We start from the raw sequence: 16,501 nt of genomic DNA, 5'->3' as shown, positions 1-16,501 counted from the left end.
GATCCTATTTGGTTATGACAGACTCTTCTTTTCATGTAATGCTTAATTTTATTCACTGTTATTTTAATTAAGATTTTAACAACTATATTTATAAAAGGTATTGGGTTATAACTTTTTTTTTCATTTTTGTAATTAAACACAAATACAAAAATGGGCCTTGGCGTTAGAGTCACTTTTGTCTTATATAATGAATTAGGTAGGCTTTCTATTTTTTTCTGGGATCTGTTAACAGTTTATATAAAATAGAATAATCTATTCCTTTATTGTTGTAAAGAATTCACCATTAAATCCATCAAGTGAAACTATCTCCTCTTTTGGGATAGGTTACTCAGTTTTTTCCCTTGTTTAATATTATCTTCAGATTTCCTTTTTTTTTTTTTAACATCTTTATTGGAGTATAGTTAACTTTACAATGTTGTGTTAGTTTCTGCTGTATAACAAAGTGAATCAGCTATATGTATACATATATCCCCATGTCTCCTCCCTCTTGTGTCTCCCTCCCACCCTCCCTATCCCACCCCTCTAGGTGATCACAAAGCACGGAGCTGATCTCCCTGTGCTATGCAGCTGCGTCCCACTAGCTAGCTATTTTACATTTGGTAGTGTATATATGTCCATGCCACTCTCTCTTTGTCCCAGCTTCCCCTTCCCCTTCCCACATGCTCAAGTCCATTATCTACGTCTGTGTCTTTATTCCTGTCCTGCCCCTAGGTTTGTCAGAACCATTTTTGTTTTTTTAGATTCCATATTATGTGTTAGCATACAGTATTTGTTTTTCTGACTTACTTCACTCTGTATGACAGGCTCTAGGTCCATCCATCTCACCACAAAATAGCTCAATTTCATTTTTTTTTTTTTTTTTTTTTGCGGTACACGGGCCTCTTACTGTTGTGGCCTCTCCCGCTGCGGAGCACAGGCTCCAGACGCGCAGGCTCAGCGGCCATGGCTCCTGGGCCTATCCGCTCCGTGGTATGTGGGATCTTCCTGGACCGGGGCACGAACCTGTGTCTCCTGCATCGGCAGGCGGACTCTCAACCACTGCGCCACAAGGGAAGCCCCTTTTTCATTTCTAATTCTGTTGATTTGAGTCTTCTCCCTTTTTTTCTTGATGAGTCTGGTTAATGGTTTATCAATTGTGTTTATCTTCCCAAAGAACCAGCTTTTAGTTTTATTGATCTTTGCTACTGCTTCCTTCATTTCTTTTTCATTGATTTCTGATCTGAGCTTTATGATTTCTTTCCTTCTGCTAACTTTGGGTTTTTTTTTTGTTGTTCTTCTTAGGTGTAAGGTTAGGTTGTTCATTTGAGATTTTTCTTTTTTCTTGAGGTAGGATTGTATTGCTATAAACTTCCCTCTTAGAACTGCTTTTGCTGCATCCCATAGGTTTTGGGTCATCGAGTTTTCACTGTCATTTGTTTCTAGGTAATTTTTTTTTGAAGTAAAGAAAAGGGTGGAATTTAATCTTTATTTACAGGACACTGCAAGATATGAAATCCCACATAGAAATAAGAAACCCATTGAGAGGAGAAGCTTCATACAGTATGTACAGTTTGGAACTGTTCAAGCATAGTTTCTTTGTAAAAAGTGCTACAATAACAAACCACACGTAAAAAGAGTTCTTAGTAGAGAAACAGTAAGAGAAACTTCTACCAAACATAGTACACAACAAACAACTTTATGCCTCAGAGGTACAATCTAAAAGCTGAAGATCCCAGCAGTGCCATCCTGAACTTGGAATGTATACCCTTCAGAGGTAGTTTCTGGCACAATTTTGATCTTCCTCTTCTTCCACAGAGAAATACTTCTCAATCAAATTTAATGAAGCTTTGTACACAGACTCATTTTCATGGTTTTGTAGAGCTTCAATTTTGTCCAAACCTCCACATTCTTCAATCATTATATTAAGTTTCTCAGTTTCACCTAGTTTCTCAGCAGCCTGAAAGATATTTGAAATGGCATCCAGGATAACCAGAATAATTCTGTTGCCTTTTGCAGTTAGGAGGTTCATCAATGGTTCTACTATGCCACAATGAACAAGGTATACGATCTGCTCAACTGTTCCACCACTTGTATAGTTGGTCACAGCCCATACAGCTTCCTTTTGTGTCTTAAAGTCTGCCTTAGAAAGAATGCCAACAAGGAATGGGACTAATCCATGATTTACAACTCGTTATATCTTGTCCTGGCAGCCAGCCGTGATGTTTGATATTGTCCACATAGCTTCCTTCTGAATATTAGTTTTGGAGTTTGTTAGCAGGCTGGGAAAGATGGCAAGTGCTCCTGCATCCATTACAACCTGAGTCTGTTCATCTGTCCCAGTGACAATATTCCCTATGGCTCTTAGCGTGGGAATCACAACTGGCAATTCAGTAGCTCCTAAAAGCTTCACAAGTGGGGGTACAACCCCAGTTTTCACAACCATTTCAATCCATTCATTTGGACCATTGGTAAAGTAGGAAATAGCCCAGCAGGTATCAGCTAAAACTTCTGGATCATCGTGATGCAGGAGATGAACTAAGGTAGGAAGAATCTGCTCAACAGCATCTAAGGGGGTGTGCAGGATTCTTGTTGTGACAAAGATTTGAAAGTGTCCAGGTAAGATTATGTAAGTAACCACATGCTAAAAATGACGTATCAGGAACCGCTGAAAGTGCCAACAGTGGGTCAACTGCACCGTACTTGATAACCAAGTCTCGGAAAACTGAGCCATCACCTGCAATGTTTCCTAGAGCCCATACAGCTTGTTCACTGAAGTAAGCATGGGGAGATGCCAACAGAGAAATGAATGCTGGGATAGCACCTCCATCTACCACAGCCTTGGTCTGTTCTGATGTCCTGGAAGCAGTGTTAGTGAGGCCCAAGCAGATTCAAACTGAATGGGACTGCAATCAGTTCTGCCCAAGGAGGACACAATTTTGGAATCAAACCAGCCCAGATTATGCTGTCTGTGGGGGGCTGTTTTTCCCTAGAAAGCAGTTTCCTAGCAGCTTGAGTAGCTTGGAGCTGGCTTTCCAAATTGTTGCTATTTATGCCTTTGACAATGTCATCAACAGACCAATTTACAGTGCCCTGTTTGTTGTGGTTTTCCTGCAGTGGAGAAGCAGCATCATCTGGAAAAGAGCTGACGTTTCTCCTTTTCAGCATCGGGTCATACTTCTTAGCTTTCTGGAACTCCACATTAACCTCTATTCAGTGCTGCCTCATTTCTGTACTGTCTTTCCCCTTGTTCTTGAATCTGTTAAGGCGGGCAGCTGGTGAATTAGAATTCTCATTGGTGGACATGGTTATGAGACAAAGGGAGAAAGCTACACGGCTGGCTCAAGCTTCCACAGGAAGTGGTGCGGGGCACACAGGTTGCGGATCAGCTGCCCTCAAAATGTCCACCATGGTCAGCCTGAGGACGGTGTTTCTAGGTAGTTTTTGATTTCTTCAGTGATCTCTTGGTTATTTAGTAGCGTATTGTTTAGCCTCCATGTATTTGTATTTTTTACAGTTTTTTTTTCCTGTAATTGATATCTAGTCTCATAGCGTTGTGGTTGGAAAAGATACTTGACAATTTCAATTTTCTTAAATTTACCAAGGCTTGATTTGTGACCCAAGATATGATCTATCCTGGAGAATGTTCCATGAGCACTTGAGAAGAAAGTGTATTCTGTTGTTTTTGGAGGGAATGTCCTATAAATATCAATTGAGTCCATCTTGTCTAATGTGTCATTTAAAGTTTGTGTTTCCTTATTTATTTTCATTTTGGATGATCTGATCTGTCCATTGGTGAAAGTGGGGTGTTAAATCCCCTACTATTATTGTGTTACTGTCAATTTCCCCTTTTATGGCTTTTAGCATTTGCCTTATGTATTGAGGTGCTCCTATGTTGGGTGCATAAATATGTACAATTGTATCTTCTTCTTGGATTGATCCCTTGATCATTATGTAGTGTCCTTCTTTGTCTCTTGTAATAGTTTTTATTTTAAAGTCTATTTTATCTGATATGAGAACTGCTACTCCAGATTTCTTTTGATTTCCATTTGCATGGAATATCTTTTTCCATCCCAGACTTTCAGTCTGTATGCATCCCTAGGTCTGAAGTGGGTCTCTTGTAGACAGCATATATATGGGTCTTGTTTTTGTATCCATTCAGCCAGTCTACGTCTTTTGGTTGGAGCATTTAATCCATTTACATTTAACATCATTATCGATATGTATGTTCCTATTACCATTTTCTTAATTGTTTTGGGTTTGTTTTTGTAGGTCTTTTCCTTCTCTTGTGTTTCCTGCCTAGAGAAGTTCCTTTAGCATTTGTTGTAAATCTGGTTTGGTGGTGCTGAATTCTCTTAACTTTTGCTTGTCTGTAAAGGTTTTAATTTCTCCGTCGAATCTGAATGAGATCCCTACTGGATAGAGTAATCTTGGTTGTAGGTTTTTCCCTTTCATCACTTTAAATATGTCCTGTTGCTCCCTTCTGGCTTGCAGAGTTTCTGATGAAAGATCAGTTGTTAACCTTATGGGGATTCCCTTGTTTGTTATTTGTTGCTTTTCCCTTGCTGCTTTTAATATTTTTTCTTTGTATTTAAGTTTTGATAGTTTGATTAATATGTGTCTTGGCATGTTTCTCCTTGGATTTATCCTGTATGGGACTCTGCACTTCCCGGACTTGACTATTTCCTTTCCCATGTTAGGGAAGTTTTCAAGGGAAGTTTTCAACTATAATCTCTTCAAATATTTTCTCAGACCCTTTCTTTTTCTCTTCTTCTTCTGGGACCCCGATAATTTGAATGTTGGTGCGTTTAATGTTGTCCCAGAGGTCTCTGAGACTGTCCTCAATTCTTTTCATTCTTTTTTCTTTATTCTGCTCTGCGGTAGTTATTTCCACTATTTTATCTTCCAGGTCCCTTATCCGTTCTATAGCCTCAGTTATTCAGCTACTGATTCCTTCTAGAGAATTTTTAATTTCACTTATTGTATTGTTCATCATTGTTTGTTTGCTCTTTAGTTCTCCTAGGTCCTTGTTAAACGTTTCTTGTATTTTCTCTGTTTCCAAGATTTTGGATCATCTTTACTATCATTACTCTGAATTCTTTTTCAGGTAGACTTCCTATTTCCTCTTCATTTGTTTCGTCTGGTGGACTTTTACTTTGCTCCTTCGTCTGCTGCATATTTCTCTGTCTTCTCATTTTGCTTAACTTACTGTGTTTGGGGTCTCCTTTTCACAGGCTGCAGGTTCGTTGTTCCTGTTGTTTTTGGTGTCTGGCCCCAGTGGGTGAGGTTGGGTCAGTGGCTTGTGTAGGCTTCCTGATGGAGGGGACTGGTGCCTGTGTTCTGGTGGGTGGGGCTGAATCTTGTCTTTCTGGTGGTTGGGGCTGCATGTGGCAGTGTGTTTTGCGGTGTCTGTGAACTTAGAATGATTTTAGGCAGCCTCTCTGCTAATGGGTGGGGCTGTGTTCCTGTCTTGCTAGTTGTTTGGCATGAAGCATCCAGCACTGGAGCTTGCTGGCTGTTAAGTGGAGCTGGGTCTTAGTGTTGAGACGAAGATCTCTGGGAGAGCTCTCACCAATTGATATTACGTGGGGCTGAGAGGTCTTTGGTGGTACAATGTCCTGAACTCAGCTCTCCCACCTTGGAGGCTCAGGCCTGACACCAGGCCAGAGCACCAAGACCCTGTCAGCCACACGGGATGTAAATTAACTGAGTATGTACTACATCTTCTACCAAAACTGCCATTTCATGAAGAGGCCTCCTAGAATCACCTAGAGAAAACCACCTATGTTTTCTTAAAGGAGTTTTTTTTTTTTTCTTATAGGAGTTTTATGGTTTCAGGTCTATGTTCAAGTTTTTAATCTGTAAGCAAAAACATCGTACTCTGCAATTCTGCTGCAAAGCTTATAGACTTCCCTGTACTTCTTCCACTACTTGAAGTGGCAGTAGACATTGGGCTGGCTGCAGTATTATTCATCTGTGGCTTAAATGGACAGGTCACTTGCTGGCTTTATTCCAGATAGCTCATCTCTGCTCTAAGAATACTTGTAGACCTGGCTGCACGTCCCGCATGGAGAATGTGCGGGTAGAGATGGTGCGGTTTTGGCGGCGGTGGCCCGGGACATGCTTGGAAAGGGGCGGGTGGGGGGCTGAGAGTGTCTAAAGGGAAAGGGTGGCTGGGCACAGACGGTGGGGGCAAGATGGCACAAGCCTGACTCTCTCTAGATGTTCTACTCTTATTGAATCAGTTTTCAAACTTTAATAGAAAACTACGTTTTATTAATGTTTTCATATTTATTAGCATATATTTTGAATTGCATACACTTTTAAGAAATAACTTTGTATCTATTCTTGTTTTTACTTGTGTTTTTTTCCCTCTTTTTCTATTAGATTTAGTGGAGTTATATTTTATCAGTTCTTTTCACTGTACTTGTTTGCAGACATATTGATATCATTTGTGCTTTTATCTTTATTACTTCCTCTATTTTCCTCTTAGAGTTTTATCCTCTGCCTATATATCTTATATTTTATGCTGATTTTTCCATTCTTTTCTGATAATAAAAATATTAAAATTATGCACTTTCCCATAAAGTACTACTGTGGCTGTATAATATATCCCAATATAAAGTACTTCACAACAACAACAAAAAAAAAATGCAAAAAAACCAAGAAAACAGATTTTTCTTTCATTTCCCTCACCATTTTAACATGTTTAGTAATATTTCTATTACTGAACATCAATAAAAATGACTTATCAAAATGTGATTTTCTATTATGATATAACCGGACATATGAAGCTCATTGATGTATCACTGTAAGGTTGTTGCCGACTCATTATGTTATATACAGTGAATATACACATAGTGTACTTTCTGAGTACAGTTCTAGCATTACTTCTCCTTACCAGCTGCTTGTTTTTAATTTATGACCATGGCATCATGGAACCAATTGTTTTCTGTCTTCTCATTGGTTTCTGGAAGCGTACACTTCTTGTATATATACAGGATCACAGATGCGCTTTTTATTTATTATCCTAATTCCTGGTGTCACCATTTTCTTTCCTACTCTCATTTCCTTTTGTCCCATTTTATTCATACACTTTTTTTTTTTGGCCACACCATGCAGCTTGTGGGATCTCTGTTCCCCGATCAGGGATTGAACCCGGGCCATGGCAGTGAAAGCACCAAATCCTAACCACTGGACCACCAGGGAACTCCCCATCCACTTATTTTAAATTTTATTTTATCTTGTTGCATTTTATACGTTTAAGTAAGCTAGTTTATATTCCTTCTGGAATAAGATGGGTATAAAATAAATACAATTTACAAAATTAAGAAAGTGACATTCTGGACTTTTCTGGAGTATAAAGTAGCTGATTTATGTAAGTAGGCTTAAAAAAACACTCTGCTATTAAAGATGGGCAAAATCATGGTCCCAGTGCCAAGAAAAATCAATTCAATATGAAAGGCAACTCAAAGCAGTCAGAAAATTCTTTGCCATATCTGTGTTTCCTTTGGAAGGTGATGGAGGTGGCCTTCTCCACTGCTGAGATTCCCCACCATGCCGCCATACACCCCTGCCTCCTGGCTCAGAACAAAGCTGACCTGCCTACATTCCCAGAATGGAGTTACCTTTAAAAATTCTTTGAAGTCTGCGTGTTCATCTGTCTTCTGCTGTAAAAGAGCTGCTCCATTCAGCTGACAGCTGCAGAACCGGATGTAAGCCTGCATGTGGGACAGCTCAGCTGCCAGGATGTCCCCAATCATCTGCACGGGCATCTTCTCACCCCCAGTCTTCTTCCGTACTCGCAAGGCCCTGCAACCAACACACACTCTCACTTCCCATTTCTAACTGAATGTGCTTTGCAAATGAAGGATGAATACCTTGCGAGACTAACGGTAATGACAACCAGTGAGTTACCTAAAAAGCTCTGGCACCGTGAGGGAAAAGTCAGGAGGAGGAGGAAGCAAGGGCTTAAAGCCCTGCCCGCCCAGCCAACCTGGGTGAGCTGCTAGAAAGAAGAAGAAAATGAAGTGTGTGCACTTGGGTGTTCCTAGGTCTTTGGAATTGTTTTGGATTCAGCTTAGTATCTTAGCAAAGTTCCTTTTGAAAATTTTTTAACTTGTTTTCAGTTGAACCAAGAAGAAAGAAATTTCCACCCTCTGTAAGGGAAAAAAGGGAGCAGGAGCCCACAGAGGCCACGTGTGGAGGCGGCATCGTTCCCAGAAAGCTGCTGAGCCCCAAGGAGGGCAGAGAGGCAGCAAGCGCTGGGACTGCTCATGCCTGCCCACAGGAGCCTGTCCTCACAGGCGTAAGGGACAGAAAATCACCACAGGCCACGGAATTTCACACTGGACTTAGGAGAGTGCCAGACCAGCCAGTTATGTCTAGGCCATGAGCTGCAGCTTCTCTCCTGACTCTATCTGATGCAGAGTCAAGTATATTTTGGAACCATATGTTGATATATTGTTTGTTTAATGATTTAATTTTTCCTTTGCTTAATCAAATATTTTCTTTGTTATATTTCTTTACTTCAATAATTATGCATTTCAGAGTTAGAGAGCATTTCATAAAATGATGATAAAATTAAAAGGCTGAGGGAGGGACTTCCCTGGTGGTGACGTGGTTAAGAATCCACCTGCCAATGCAGGGGACATGGGTTTGAGCCCTGGTCCGGGAAGATCCCACATGCCACGGAGCAACTAAGCCCACGCGCCACAACTACTGAGCCTGTGCTCTAGAGCCCGCGAGCCACAACTATTAAGCCCGTGCACCGCAACTACTGAAGCCCGCGCGCCTAGAGCCCAGGCTCTGCAGCAGGAGAAGCCACTGCAATGAGAAGCCCGTGCACCGCAATGAAGAGCAGCCCCTGCTCACCGCAACTAGAGAAAGCCCGTGCGCAGCAACCAAGACCCAACGCAGCCAAAAATAAAATAAATAAATTTATATTTTTTAAAAAAAGCCCAAGGGAATAGAAAACAGTGAAAGTTCTTTGCTAAGCAGCCCTGGCTGCAGAGAGTTAGGTATGAGTCTCAGCCCTGGGGCTGGGGGCGTCTGCTGCAACGACAGGTGATGCCCACGACTCACTTCAGCAGCTTCGTGTTCGACATGATGAGCTCCTTCCAGTTAACAAAGATCAAGGCCGTTTCTCCTTCAGTGAGAAAACCTGGTTCTGCCATTCGTTTCTGAAAAACCTAAATTCAGAACACAAGGGAAAGAAGTCAGCTGAAGTGTAGTACACAGGCTGTGTGGTCTAAATAACACATTATCTTCGGGCTTCCCTGGTGGCGCAGTGGTTGAGAGTCCGCCTGCCGATGCAGGGGACACGGGTTCGTGCCCCGGTTCGGGAGGATCCCACATGCCGCGGAGCGGCTGGGCCCGTGAGCCATGGCCGCTGAGCCTGTGCGTCCGGAGCCTGTGCTCCGCAACGGGAGAGGCCACAGCAGTGAGAGGCCTGCGTACCGCAAAAAACAAAACAAAACATTATCTTCATACACTAAACTAGGAAGATCATGGCACTTTTAAATAAACATATTGGGACTGTTAAATTTTAAATTGCAAAATTTCCCTACTTTTTGCTATTTCGTCTCCTATCAGGGCTGATTTTAAGGACTGAATCCAGCAGTCTCATCAAGAAGAGGAGATTCTCATACCTACCTCCTCAGGGTGTTACACAGGTTAAATAAACCATGGGCATAAAGCACCCACACACTGGAAGAGCCTGCAGAACTGAGGGAGCATGACCGTTGTCAGGCTGAGCACCTCAGGGGTCTGGAAGCAGTTTGTGAGAAGTGCACCAGAAGAAAGAGTGATGCCTTATCCTATCCTCAAGACTGGCCACCAAGCACATGTGGATTTCAGGGGTTAAATGATAACACTTTGGTAATCCGTAGCACTTAAGGTTTCACAAAGTTCTGATATTCACATACATGCATATGCTTGTGTGTGCGTACATGCACACGTGTGTGTGTGGGTTTCTCAATTAACTTCATAGATGATGTAGGTCATGCTGAGTCAGGTATTATTATTCCCAATTGACCCACGAAGAAATAAAAGCTGAGAGAGTAATTTGCTCAAGGTCACAAAGCTAGAACGTGGAGGAGCCAGAACTGAAACAACTTTTTGATTCTAAGTTCAAGTTTCCACTAAACAACTAGGGAATGACTTTAAAAGCCTTAAGGAAATGGTGAAGTCATCTGAGACAACTCTTCTCACGTGAAATCTCTCCAAAATACACATGACATTACCCTCCATTGAAACTGTTCTAAATTAATGTTTACTTACTGCACTGAATTGAACCTGGATTCAGAGAACTCAGATAAAAGTGCTATGAACTAACGTCTCTAAACCTCTACGGTTCCAGAATCAGACTGAAGATGTCTGGACACCCCTGTGAGAGAGAGCCCTGGAAACAAGGTCGACCTGCTCTGAGGCTGCTCCTGGAGGACAGCGAAAGCGTCTGATGTCGGTTCTTTCACTCGCTGATTAATTTAGGTTACTGTTTATTCGTTCTATCTGCCTGCTTTGTGCCAGCCTCAGTGAGGTAAGCAGAGCATGAGATGGCTGGGTCCTCTGGGGCCCTCCACGGCAACGGTAATGAGAAGCCCTTGCCTGTGGGCAGTGCTTTTTCCCCTAACCCCCTGACCCCAACATGATGCCTCACCCCTCAGAGTGTCTTGTGAGGTGCGCTGAGTGAGAATAACCAAGCCCATGTGGTTAAGAGGCTGGCCTGAGATGGGGAAAGCACCTGGCCCCCGTTCACCTTCTGTGCTAGTCAGAGCGGTTCTCCACACCCATTTACAACCACTTAGGACTGGAATCTGACTGGCAGCAGGGCTGACACTTGTAGGGGTTAATCAAAAAGATGGGCTTTTCTTACAGGCCATCCATCCTGGTGAGAGAAGTGCAGACAGACATAAACACACCTAGCCACACATAAATCCAGTCCTGTTGGGAAGGCCTGTAAAGGGCCAGGCTACGTTTGGGGTGTAGGACGAAGGACACACAGTCTCTGCCCTCAGGAGCTCACAGCCTGGGGGAAGATAGACGTTATCAACCGAGAAGTGCAGGACAGTGAACGTCTGAGAGGAGCAAGTGTGCCATGTTTGAGATCCCAGCCCGAATTCAGGGGAGAGAATGAATCGGGGAAAGGCCTTGCTCGGGCAGATGCAGGACTCAGCTTCTGCACCCTGTGTTCTCAAGGTCACGACCACGTAAACAGTGCACCTGTTGGGCCTGAGTGGGGACACCTGTTCTCTTTAAGTTTTTTTTTTAAACTGGTCTCATCTGAGGGCCTTGACAAATTTTTGTGGGAACTGAAAGCCATGGAAACAAAAGCATAATAAAAGTATAAAATCTTACTTTGCTCAAACGCGAACCATTTAAAAGTGCCACTCTAACGGCCGTTGTCTGCTTCAGGGTCGCTGGCACCATTAATAGTCACAACACAGTAAATATATGAGATTTGGGAGCTATTTTACAGTACACTGTTTGGTTTTCCAAACTGACATAAAGGTTAGGTGAACACCCCCACTGCCTCACAATTCCTCTGGAAATCATTAAACTTTATGAAAGCGTCAGGTGCCAGAAGAGCGGTGCAGACATCGTCAGAGAAAAGTCTGAGGCAGATACATTTGCTGGAGAGACTTCCCACCTACTCCGTGCCCTGGTCTTTCCTGACGGGGCCTCTGCCACATCCGACTGAGGCACTGAGTGCCTTTTCTCTCTCTCTTCATTCTGAATTACCTAATCTGGAGAAAGCCGACTTGAGATCTTCAGGGCCTCTCCAAGGGTCAGAGGAAGCATTCTGAGGGTGTGAGCACTCCCGTCACTGCCTGAGAATTCACTCGTCAAAGGTGATACCTCGCTACGAGGCCCCACCCCCTGAGCAACCGGCGGCGCCCGCGGCGCCCTCACCTCCACGACGAGCTGAAGGTCATCCACGTACCGCTCCTCAGTCTCCATCAGCTCATGGATGTAGCCCTGCCTTTTCCTCTCCACTGGCTGCATGGTGTCCAGGGTTTGGAGATCTGCACACCCTGTGGAAAAGCAGGCTAGAGTTTCAAAATATTATTTTATCTTCTTCGGAGAAAACAGACATGAACCGTCAGATACACGGGGTTTGCAAGTGTTGCCGGGAAAGAACCACGTGGCCTGCCAAAGGGCCCTGGGACTTGGGTGAACAGCGCACACCTGCGGAAGCGGGATTAACCACCGGCCACTCCAGAGCGCCAGAGCCGCAAATTAGCAACACCTGTGACTGGTTGCAACGCCTGCAATGCTCGGTATGGTCCCAATTTCTTTTCCAAATAAGTAATGACAGAATGAGGGATTTTCAGAAATGGCCTCAAAGAAACCAGAGCTGTGCGGAGGGAGCCCTGTGAAGAATCTATTCTATTCTCACCATCCTGAGACATTTTCAAAGCACTGTAACGATTAAGTGACTCAAATGCTGGAGACCAGTGTTTTCCAAACTGCAGGTCATGAGCTATTGGTGGGCCATTCTATCGATTTTTTAAAACAAAAACAAAACAAAATAAATAACTACCACGTGCACAGGATCTGTCAGTACTGTACTGTGAACATTTTTAGTTAGGTAAGTATCTGAGGATGTAAAATGTATTCCTTACTGTGAGCCACTGTTTAAAAAATGTTTGAGAAACACTTCTCTAGATTTCTCAAAGTTAAGTGCTCAGTTAGGAAACCTGAAGTCTCCAGGGCCCAGCAGTTCCCAGCAAGAGCACTGTCTTAACCCACTGGAACAAAGAACTGGTGGTTTGGGGTACACTGCAGCCACGGGGGCTTTGAGGGCAGCCCCCAGCCATCTCGCATGGCATCAGAGTGAGAAGTACCATAGTCACTTCGGATCAATGTACAGGCACATGGGAGCTGAGCTCACTGTCACACTGGGAAGTGACGTTAACCCAGAGTCATTCAATAAGAAGCTGAGGGCCTGCTGAAGGCCCAGTGGGAGGGGAAACACCTCAGAAAGCCCTTCCTCAGGCAAAAGGAGAAAGCAGGTAGGTGCCCAGCAAGGGACAACAGGAGGCGGTAGCAGTGCACGTCCAAAGCGGGAGAGATGGGGAGGCAACACGAAGGTCTGGGGAGCAGAGGACACAGGAGCAGGGCCGGCCCTGCAGGGCCTCCGCAGCCCGCAGTGTTCGGACCGAGGCAGACGCCCTGCACGGGGACAAAGGCGCAGAGCCACAGAGGCGGAAAACGCCAGGATCAGACTGGCCTTTTAAGTGGGGGCTTCTCTTCGTGACTGTTTTTGATTTTTTATGTATTTTGTATAGATTTGGGCTTTCAGAGAGTCCTCACGAAGACAGACAACTGTTCTATTTTCTGCACATGCTGCCGACAGCTTTAAAAAAAATTACTCCCACAGTCAAACAAAAATTGAATAAGGCAAAAGTCACGTTTGGTGCTACCAAGATGAAATCGCAGTGCCACTCATGTTCAGACTTATCCAGCTTTTCTGGGGACTGTGTTCCGTCCTGTTCTGCCAAGGAGACCTGCAGGAATGAGCGAGAGCTAGGGATGAGCAAGGCTAACACAGGCCCCTGCCTGACCTGGCTGTGTGCAGCCAGGCGGCTGGATGCCGAGGCCGACGCCTGATGGGGAATGTTGCTGACCACGTGGCCATCCAGCTGACGCTGGTGGGGCAATCGCAGCAGTCTCTAAGGTTGCCCTAGCTCTTTGCTAGTGGTTTACAAATCTCGGTCCTTCACATTCGGCCACATCCACATAGTATCTCTACTATTATTTATGTAATATTTTTTTTCATGTTTGAGCTAAATGTCTATGAAATCATGGGTTTGATGTGATGGTTATGTTTCTTCTAATAGTAACTACCATAAACATATAACTATTAAAGTAATTCGAGTCCTCCTGGGCACTATTTTGTGGGCCATTGTGTTGTGCACCACCGGGATATCACACTTTGGGAATCGATGATTGATGTTAAAACCCACAAGTATTGGCCTATCTATTCAGTATCTTGGGATAATAGGAAAAGTCTCAGGTAGTTTATCGTTTCTAAGGCTGGGACGTACACGACATTAGCTTCATCAGGATGAATGTGGGACAATCCTTGTACTCCAACCCTAGCTGACACCTCTGCATTTCATTACAATGGTTCTTAAATTTTTATTCTCCAAGTTTCCAACCTGACCCCTATCCCCACTTTCAGATGCTCTCACCTCTGACATCAGGGGAAAAAAAATAAAGGCATGATGCCCCTTCTACTTCCAGCCCCATCTTCCTGCTCACTCATCCCTGTACTTCCTTCCCGTGTCAGGGGGTGAGGGGATCCTACTTCTTCTAAAGCCAGCATCCCTAACCCGCCCCCTCCTGCAGGACACTTCCCTGCCCTTCACACTTCCATCTTCAGTCTTCACTGGTCCTTCTAGTCCATGAACATGGTTATGTGTCCCTCCTACCACAATATGTAAAACAAACAAGCACCCTTCCTGCAACCCTGCTCCCTCCACAAACACCTGTCTCTAGTCTCACTGCCAAATGTCTGACAGTAGAGGGGTCTGACACTCATTCCCCCCGCCCACAGCTCTCTCTGTCACTTCTCCAACTTAAGATACTCTGGTTTCTCTCCCACCACTCCACTGACACTGCTCTTGTGAAGGTAATGATGACCTTGAGCATCGCCAAATGCAGAGACCCCCTTGGGAGCTGGCGTCCTCCTGCACCTGCCCAGAGCCCTGACACCTGTGATGAGCTGCTGCTTCCAACACTCGAATCTCTCCCTCAGCCTCTGTCACTCTCTTCTTCCTGGTGTTTCCTTCTGCATTTCTGCCTCTGCCTGCCTCCAGGCCCTCTGGTCCCCCCAATCCAGCAAATACTATAATGTGTTCCTGGCATTCCTGACCTGCAAGGTCGAACGAATCTGGCTTTGCATTTCTCTGCCAGGGTCACAAGGCACATCCGCATACTATGCTCTGAGCAACCCTGCTCTAAAGAAACATTTAATTTGAGTGAACCCAGAGTTCCCAACACTTATTTGACCATAGAACCCTCTGTTTTGAGAGGAGAGTGAATCTTTTGCGAACTGAGGAATTAGGGTTTGTGGATAGAATACACCCCTCTGCCATTCTCCACACCTGCACTGTCCAATACAGCAGCCATTAGCGACATGTGACTACTGAGCACCTGAACCACGGCCAGTCCAAACAGAGAAGAGCTGCAAGTGTAAAATATACACCGGATTTCAAAGACCCAGTAGAAACATCCTAGAATGTAAAATAATGCATCAGTACAAAAATTATTACACCGATTACACCTTGAAATGATATTATTTTAGATAAGGCTGGGTTAAGTAAAAATAATTATTAAAATTAATTCCATCTGTTTCTTTTTACTTTTTAAAATGTAGCTGCTGGAAAATTTTAAATTACATATGGGCTTGTATTTGTGACTTACATTATATTTATATTGAACAGCTCAAGCCAGCCTCTACATTTTTTATCATGTTCTTTTCCTGACAGAATGTTCAATGACTTCTGTTTTTTGCAGAATGAAGTCCTAGCTCGGGGGGAGCACAGGGCTCCAGAGTCTCCGTAATGCAGCAGCAGCCTGCCTCTGACCATGCGGTCCACCTTCTACCCACCCTGGCCTGGGCTCGGTCCTCATGATGTGCTGTACTAACTGTCCACGGCCTGGCTGTTTCCACTCCTGTTGTTGCCTCTGTCCATGGCCCTTCTCTGCACAGAAGCCATCTCACTACCCCTTCAGGGTGCAGCTCACATGATCCTACTCTGGGGAAACCTTTTCCATCCCCGTCCCCAGACTGCCTCTCCTTCGTGTTTTCATGGTACTGGCTTGCATCTATATTTTAAATACTTCCCACAATGTAATGTGTATTGTAGTTCTTCTGTATATAGTTACTATGTCCTTCTCTCCCAGTGGGGGTTAGGGACTGTGTCTAACACAGTCCATAATATCACACTTGGCAATGTTTTGACCACCGAGGTCAGGAAATATTTGTTGAGTAGACTATTGTGTTGTCCCCAGACCCATTTCTCACCTTTCCCCTGCTCTGCTCCATACTGCAAGGAGGCCAACCTCTAAGGCTACTTTTGTAAGCTCTTTTCTTAGTTGACTTCTGCCTGGGCTTGGCTAATGAGAGGAGACTGAAGACTACAGGGTGGACTAGGGAAAGAGTCCTCCTGCCAGAATGGTGAGATGCCAAGAAAGCATTTAGTCCCTGCTGGGTAAAGAACAGAAATGCTGGGGCTGCATCTCACATAAATTTGGAGTTCAAGAATTCTGCAACTGATGAATTAACACAAAAATTGGTCCCTGGCTGGTGATAACTTCAGGGTGCTTGGCCAAAGAAAATGTACAACTGGTCTGGAGGGTCACTCTCACAACCTTGGTTCCACAGGATTTACAGACAAAAACTAAGTCTCGCTAAAGATGAGTTCAAAGTAAAAATTACAAAAAACAAGGAACAATCCACCATTCATAAAAAACTGAGGATTAGAGCAAAAGGAGATGTAAAATATGTATGTTT

At 44.0% G+C, this 16,501-nt stretch overlaps 1 protein-coding gene and 1 pseudogene across 9 annotated transcripts in view; both read right to left on the bottom strand.

The window, feature by feature from the left end:
• ITSN2 (intersectin 2) overlaps nucleotides 1–16,501 on the bottom strand; it is a 158,769-nt gene that overhangs the window by 10,347 nt on the left and 131,921 nt on the right. For all 9 annotated transcript variants that reach the window (XM_067703576.1, XM_067703570.1, XM_067703571.1 and 6 more), the window contains 3 exons: nucleotides 11,890–12,011; nucleotides 9,061–9,167; nucleotides 7,605–7,788 (listed from right to left, as the gene is read on the bottom strand). In XM_067703576.1, the coding sequence (XP_067559677.1) occupies nucleotides 7,605–7,788; nucleotides 9,061–9,167; nucleotides 11,890–12,011 (413 nt within the window). The remainder of the gene's footprint in view (nucleotides 1–7,604; nucleotides 7,789–9,060; nucleotides 9,168–11,889; nucleotides 12,012–16,501) is intronic.
• On the bottom strand, nucleotides 1,427–3,723 carry LOC137205405 (importin subunit alpha-1 pseudogene; annotated as a pseudogene).

The sequence above is a fragment of the Pseudorca crassidens genome, chromosome 14 (assembly GCF_039906515.1).
Source record: "Pseudorca crassidens isolate mPseCra1 chromosome 14, mPseCra1.hap1, whole genome shotgun sequence".
NCBI lineage: Eukaryota > Metazoa > Chordata > Mammalia > Artiodactyla > Delphinidae > Pseudorca > Pseudorca crassidens.
The sequence above is the reverse complement of the archived record's forward strand: the minus strand, read 5'-3'. Positions and strand labels throughout refer to the sequence as shown.